The sequence below is a fragment of the Austrofundulus limnaeus genome, unplaced genomic scaffold (assembly GCF_001266775.1).
Source record: "Austrofundulus limnaeus strain Quisiro unplaced genomic scaffold, Austrofundulus_limnaeus-1.0 Scaffold1098, whole genome shotgun sequence".
NCBI classification, from domain to species: Eukaryota; Metazoa; Chordata; class Actinopteri; order Cyprinodontiformes; family Rivulidae; genus Austrofundulus; species Austrofundulus limnaeus.
The window spans coordinates 81814-89720 of record NW_013953500.1 but is presented as its reverse complement, the minus strand read 5'-3'; the positions used below and the strand labels follow the sequence as shown (position 1 = coordinate 89720).

The following is a 7907-nucleotide window of genomic DNA, read 5'->3' as shown; positions in this document are numbered from 1 at the left end:
CATCCACTGTCTGGAACTGATGTCCATTTTTGTAAACTTCCCTTGTCATCCATCCCCAAATGTTCTCAGTTGGGTTTAGATCYGGGGAACATGCAGGATGGTCCAAAAGAGTGATGTTATTCTCTTRGAAGAACTCCTTTGTCAGGCGGGCATTGTGAACTAATATATCCAAATTTACAAAAATTATAATTAAAACCAAAAACGTCATATATCTTATCTTATTTTAACTTAATACTACTCAATGGTGTCACAAATTGCCAACAAATTTGACTTAATCTTTAATGCTATTAACACTATTCCACAAATTATTACATTACATCGCCCCTTCAAAGTTTTTGTAAATAGTTTAAAACAAATCTCCATTCCCTTAAGGTTATGAGTTTGTCTCTTAACAAATCTGAACTGAATATTTGAAGCAAATTTGTGTTTATGAGCTTTATACATTACTAGTAAACATAGTTATTTGAACCAGAATTGTACAAGTTATGTCTTGCCTACAAATATTTAAAGTGTTTTTATGACCTGAATATTTTAATGTAAACATCTCAACATAAGTGCTCTGTAGAATCATAATTTAAAACATTTTTTTTTTCGTTGCACATCTCACTGTACAGCCCTGCTACACATGCCGTACAGCGGGAGGGAGAAATGATTTATACCCCCTCTATGTGTTTTAAAATGCTATTTCTTCATTTCCAGAAATGTTTGTTTAAATAGCCTCTGTTGGTATTTGTCAAACTCTGGATCTTTTGTTTGAATATGACACAAATTAAAGTCCATAAAAACGTTGGCCCTTGCCACTCTTTTCTTTCTAAATTTTATGATCCTTCTTGATGTATTGTTTCCTGTTTTTGGTGTATTCTGGTGTTTCTGTGGCAGCAGTACATTGTCACATAAAGGCCTGACATAGTTACTGACATTCAGTCATTTACTGCATTTATTCAGATGAAAACATTTGTAGAAACATGTATTTAAAAGGAAATTWAAAAAAGATCATTAGGGGAATAAAAATGTTCCCATGTGGACAAGACCTTACTGTTTGTTGTTTTTGATTTTCAGTTATCCAGTCCCTGATTGCTTTGGTGAATGACCCCCAGCCTGAACACCCTCTGAGGGCAGACTTAGCAGAAGAGTACTCAAAGGACCGTAAAAAATTCTTGAAGAACGCCGAAGAGTTTACAAAGAAACACGGAGAAAAGCGGCCAATGGACTAATCACATTGACACGGCTCCCCATTCTCCTGCTCTTCTAACCAACATGCTTGTTCACTCTTTTATTTCCCCTTACCTTTTCTCCCTGCAGCCCTGGATCTGTCAGCCTGACAGCAGGTTGACACAGCCTCAGGTTTGCTCCCCACTCTCCAGGATTCTGTGGATCGGGCAGCCTCCTCTTCTTCCTCCTGAGCTCCAGATCTTCGGGCCTTCACTAACATTTTACTCTTTCTTAAGGTGAAAATGGAAACAGAAAGGCTGCTGTCACTGAGTTAGATGGTTTCTGGTAGTTTTTCCTTATAAACATCCATCAGACTTTTGGATCAACAGGACCATCTGTGTTTTCTTTCTTTTGTCCCCAAAGTCACAGAGTTGATGTTTAAATTACGACAGAATTAAAGCTGTAGCTGGGACCCTGACTAAACTATATCTGCCTTATGTATCTCCACTCATTTGTAGAATTGCACTGAAAGTAAAAGTTGGTTTCCAGCTAACACTCCAACCGGATCAACATTCATATTCATGCACAACCCCCACATTTTGTTTTTCTTTTTTTAAGACATTTGGTTGTCAGTTTCTCTGTATGAGAAAGCTTCTGTTTTCCTCCATATTGTTTTAATTGGCACTTGATATAAAATTTACTGCTCAGAATGTGTTTGAAATCATTAAAATCTGCTCCTGCTGGACTCAGTACCATCACCTCCTTACATCTTACAAAAGTTTCCTAGCTGTACATCGACACTCACATACTCAGATTAGAGGGGTCCTGATGGGTCCTGAGGAGTGTAACCACACTTGTCTGACAAAGCCTAAGAGTTCCAACCTGTCCAGTGGAATTTGACTGAACAGACTGAAGAGGATTTGATTGACCCTGAGGGGTCCAGGTAGACTTGAATGGATTATGGAAAGTTCAAATGGTCCTGAAGGGAACAAATCTGGGGAAAAAACAAAAACAAGTAGGGGTCTGTGCAGTACATACTGTTCTGTGGGCGGAGTTTGCGCTAACCAACATGACAAAATATCTCTAAAAATGATTATTAACCATAACTTGAGACAGGAAGGTGCTTGCCGCACAAAATTTGAAGTCAATAAATTATATTGACATGCTCACAATATTTTTTATTTTGGTCACTGTTCTGTTTTAAACTACAGGGTTCTGCAATCTGCTGCTCTGGGGCCACATGAAAATGTGACCAAAAAGAACAGAATAATTTTTGTTTGTTTTTTATACTCACAAAATAACTCAATTTGTATGCAAATATGTGATTAGTACTACTAATACAAAAAGTAAAACCTGTTGATTAGTTCATGCTATCTTGTTGTTTACTTAAATAATCCAACTTCTTTCTATGATCTTTCTCTCAAATCCATCAGAATTACCTTTAAATAATTTGAAGATTTATTTCATAATAAGAATTAGAAAATAATATGCCAGAATAGTTCAGTTGTGCTAGTTTTTATGAAATTCGGTGTAAACTATATACAGTATTTTTCTTGTTTACATGATCTTTTGGTCTGGTTGTGCATGATCTTTTCATTTGTCCTGATGTGTAAAAACAATAAATGATAAAATTCACAATAGATTTTTTTCATAATGTCACCTCCACTGGCCGTAAATGTTCCTGAAAGGGACTCAAAAGGGCCCACTGACCACCAGTTGGTGATCACAGTTGTAGCTTGTTTTGTGGCTCTGGACACATTTTATTAGYGAGACAAGGAGCAGAAATGGCTCTTTGGATTGTAAAGGTTGCAGACCCCTGACATAGTCAATAATTCATTAGTTTACTATTAGTATTACCTCATCTTTTAAGTTGCCCCAAAAGACAAGTCAATTCAACCAATCATGGTTAGGGCAAACTCCACCCACAGCAAGACCTCCTACAATCATGGTTGTTCCTGACTTGAAGCTGCAGAAGAATGTTCTCAGTGAAGCTTGACTTCAGGAGTTGGTACCTGAAAGGAGGGTCTGCCAACTGGAAAAAGTTTCCTGTGGTCCTGTCAGACATGGACCAGAATCAGTAGCCTGATCTGGTTCCTGTATTGTTTTTCCTCCCTAGACTGGAGTGTAGTCTAGGTATAAAGACCAATAGAAAAAAAGAGGGTCAAAAGAGAGTCATTGAAAACCTTCTGTTTAGCAGAACAAGTCCATGTTCCATTTTTTATTAAACAGTTTGTGTTTCTGTCACAACTTGGTCTATTCAGATGGTTTTGGAGCTTCTTCCAGCATTTTCAGATGTCAGAGAGGTTTATTTTTGAGATGTTAAACAGTTCCCTGGCTGTGGCTGAGTGGTTAGGGGAGTCCTCTAATGCAGAGTTGASAGTTCAATTCCCCACTGTTCAGTCACATGTCCAAGTGTTCCTGGGTAAAACACTGAACCCCCACTGCCTCTGATGAGTCCCATCAGTGTATGAATGTGATTAAAGCACTGATTAGTCTCCATAGATGATCTACAGAGTGCTGTGTGAATGGGTAAATGAGGGCACAGATTGTAAAGAGCTTTGAGTATTCTGGTTGGGTAGAAAAGAGCTACTACAGGTACAAGTACAGTCCATTTACCATTTCAACATGATCCCAATATTCTTACAATCTTTCTCAGCTTTAAGCAACAGAAGCAGAATGAAACTTGTGATATAAAGATTTAAATTCAGCAGTTTTAGAAATATAAAAAAATAGTTAAAAATGCATTAGGTTTTTGTTCCAGCAGAATATTTTGTAATAGAAAGCAGACCACCATGCAGAGTTAACCATAACAAGAAATACTGCAGACACATGCATTAAAAATAGAATTTTTTTTCCAAAATAAATAATTTTGCTCCTTTTAGTCAGCACTAACCTGCAGCTTCACCTGTCATTGATCCGGCTCTTTCTGGGCGATATAAAGCCACTTTACTTACTATAACAGTAGGCAGTTACAAATTAAAACACTGCGACAAGGCTGAGAAGCTGCAAATGGGTGCCTACACACATGGACAGAACTGTTGGTACCCCTCTATTAATGACCAAAAAAAACCTGGTGACTGAAATAACTGAAACAGACACAAGTAATACTACCAAAAAAAATTGCACTAAAACCTAAGCGCTGAAAATCACACATTCCTTTTGAGTTGTGGTTCAACAAAATGAATTTAAAAAATCCAACTAATAAAACAAGTGTGGACAAAAATGATGGCACCAGTGATCTATAGCATGTAACCAGTTAGTGYAGACAGACGTTGGCCCACTGCAGCTCTGCTACTGAAGAGGAATGGATATCAACAGACTGTGAGGCACCATCCTGAAGCAAAACTCTTATAAAGTTCTTATTTCTTGCTCGATTTTTATAAATTATGGCTCAAAATAAAGCTAAACTAATTTAAACGACTTAACTGTGGCTTAAAATAATCATTTTGGTTCACATGGGTTTTTTGTGATTTAGTTTATGCGTGCTGACCAGTTGGATAGTCATGCATATAATCATGAATTAGACCTGAGCTTTAGATGTTTAAAATAAATGCAMAAAATTTATCTTTCAAATATATGTGTGTGTTTATACAGATGGATAGATGGAATATAAACGAATATTAATATACATTTATAACCATCTATGTTTAAAACAACCATTTTTTCTTCAATAAAATAATAGAATTGCAAAACTACACAATACAGTTATTCATGCTGTTTGATGACAAGGGCTGTATTATTTTGTGTTAATGATGCTCAATCATTACTGTCTGTCATAAGTGATCTAAATAGTCAATAGTCCATAAAAAGCCCATATTTTACTGGTTAAATAGTAWATAATATATTTGACAACAGATAATTGGTTCTAAACAAGATAAAACATGAACAGAAGCTTTTTAAATGTTAGCATACAGGTCCTACAGTTGAAATAATTTATTTTGGTTAAATATGCATAATATGCATAAAACATTAGTGCTTTTTGTACACTTATTAGGCCAGTGCATAAAAATCCCCTTTGCATAACAGGCCCAGGTCACATGATGCCCAAWCCAGTAATATAGATCAATGGAACACAAACCTTAGAAAAGATAGAAAATAATTCGACCACAGGGACGGATTAAATAAGGTGTGCCCTCTAATTAGCATTTACATGTGTCTTTAAGCTTCTCTGCAGCAAATAACAAAGCTAGCAAATAAAAGTCATAGCTGTCTCTTGGGAAGCCAGCCAGGCCCCCATGAACACCACCTACCGCCCCACCACCACCACCAACCACTGCCTTATCATGTGGGGGTCAGGAGGACCCCGCCACACCAAACATGAGTGAGACAGCAGAAGGGTTAAAGGATGACAAGTAGCCACTGTGCTGTTTGGTGACATGTTGTACACCACACTGAGCATGGATCACAGGAAGCCAAGGACAGAGTTGTCTCAGGAGATTAGAAAGAAAATTATACACAAGCATGTTAAAGGTAAAGGTTATAAGACCATCTCCAAGCAGCTTGATGTTCCTGTGRCTACAGCTGCACATATTATTCATAAATTTAAGATTCATGGAACTGTAGCCAACCTCCCTGGACGTAGCCGCAGGAGGAAAACTGATGACAAATCAACGAGAAGGATAATATGAATGGTAACAAAAGAGCCCAGAAAAACTTYTAAAGAGATTAAAGGTGAACTTCAAAGTCAAGGCATCAGTGTTAAACTGCATTAATGGTCAACATTTGGTGACAGATGAGACAAAACTGCAATTTTCTGGCAACAAGTTGCATCGACTACGTTCAGAGACCCAGAAATGAAAGCAGAAAAGAACACATAGTACGTCATGGAGGAGGCTCGATTATGTKCTGGGCTGTTGTACTGCATGTCTTTAATCTGTGCAGGGTAAAAYTCAAGACTTTTAAGGCATTCTGGAGAAAAATGTTTTAGAAAGCTTGGTCTCAGTCACAGGTCTTCAACAGGATAATGACCCAAAACACAGATAAAAACACCAAGAATGTCTAAGAGGAAATCATTGGACTATACTGAAGTGGCTTCTATGATCCTGACCTAAATCCTATTGAGCATCTTTGGAAGGAGATGAAACATGCCGTCTGGAAAAAGACACCTTCAAACCTGAGACAACTGGAGCAGTTTGTTCATGAAGTGCAGAAGCCTCATTGACAGTTACAGGAATCGTTTGATTGCAGTGATTGACTCAAACGCTTGTGCAACAAAATGTTGAGTTACAGGTTATTTTTGTTCTGGCCTGTTTAATTAGTTTGCTTTTTTAAATGATTCTGTTGAACCAYAATTCAAAAGTAATGTGGGATTTTCACTGATGAAGTTTTATCTTTTTATATCATTACTTTTATCAGTTTTAAATTATTTTAGTGACCATTGTGAGGTTTTCGATCATTATTATTTATCCAGAAAGGCTGCTGAAGGACCCAGCTGCCTTCTGTCACTGCTCTCTGAGGCATTAAGATGGACAGCAGAATATTCAAAGAAACCTAATTTAACTCAGCTCGTGCATTCTTTACAGACAATACTACTAGATACCAGTACATTTGAAAAGAAACGTAGATCCAACAAGACRGGAATCACTTTTTAGATCAAGTTCTTCAAAGCAAGCCTTTATTAAAAGTAACATATTTTTAAAAGTATAGTTCAGGTACACGWTGCATATTTTTGTTATAATCTAAAAGAATAAAAGACAAAAATTCAAATTGTGACTAGAAAACGTGTCTTTTGAAGGAAGACCATTTTCTGTATAAGCTTGTGATTTATAAATTTCCTATTTATGAAAAAAAAAAACGTACCTCCAGTCTCTCTCACACTGGTTGAAATTGACAAGGATCAGGATTTAAGACTCGCACAACAGAAATGCAGCTCTGTGGAGTCAGATTCATGGCCATGAGTCTGACCAGAATATGCTGATGTTCTCGTCCCAGGTGAGTTAAAATAGTTGAGCCTAAAGTTTGTATTTCCAACAGATTAGTTTAGGATCAGACTCAGATGCTGCACCTTACGTTATCTCAACAGATCAGCACAGGGTCAGTTCCTGACTGACATCAGCCAGGAGTTAATGGGTTGGATTTGTTCATATCTTCAGATTATGTTTGGGCCACAAATGTGATCTCTCACAGGAGGAGGTTTACACCTTTAGAAAATTTACAGGCTCCCTCTTTACATTTACAATTTTCATATAAAGAAACAGNTGATTTACAGCGTTCTGTGAAATTCACTACATTTGTGTGGGAATTTTGAGACTCCCTGACTTGGCCTTTTTTGAACAGGGAATGATTAGGCACCAATTAGAAATCTTCCTTGTTTCAGCTAATCATAAGAACTCCCCCATGTGGGGGATATTTTACTTATAAGCCAATCACAATAATCCATTCAAGCAGTCCTATATCCATGTTAAGTAGAGCTGGTTTATCTGATTCACTTTATGGAACCATGTCTGAGTCAATCACTGAAATAATCTGGGACAGGAGCAACAGAAACTTAAGGAATGACAAAACACTTGTTTGGATCATTCCACATATGAACAGGTTCATTGGAAACAGGTGAGTGTCATGACTGGGTATGAAGGGTGCATTCCTGAAAGGCTCAGCTGTTCGCAACAAGCACGAGGCGAAGTTCTCAACTTTGTGAATTTGCCTCTCTGATGGTATGGGAGTGTATTACTGCCCATAGCATGGATAATGTTACATCTATGAAGGCTCCATTAATGCTGAAAGCTACACTCACCGGCCACTTTATTAGGTACACC

At 37.4% G+C, this 7907-nt stretch overlaps 1 protein-coding gene across 1 annotated transcript in view; it reads left to right on the top strand.

Moving 5' to 3' along the window:
• The window catches only part of ube2l3b (ubiquitin-conjugating enzyme E2L 3b), an 11122-nt gene extending 9225 nt beyond the window's left edge, over positions 1–1897 (top strand). Inside the window, exon 4 of the mRNA XM_014030659.1 lies at positions 1060–1897. Coding sequence (XP_013886113.1) covers positions 1060–1214 — 155 coding nt within the window. The 3' untranslated portion in view covers positions 1215–1897. The remainder of the gene's footprint in view (positions 1–1059) is intronic.
• Positions 1898–7907: the final 6010 nt, after the last annotated feature.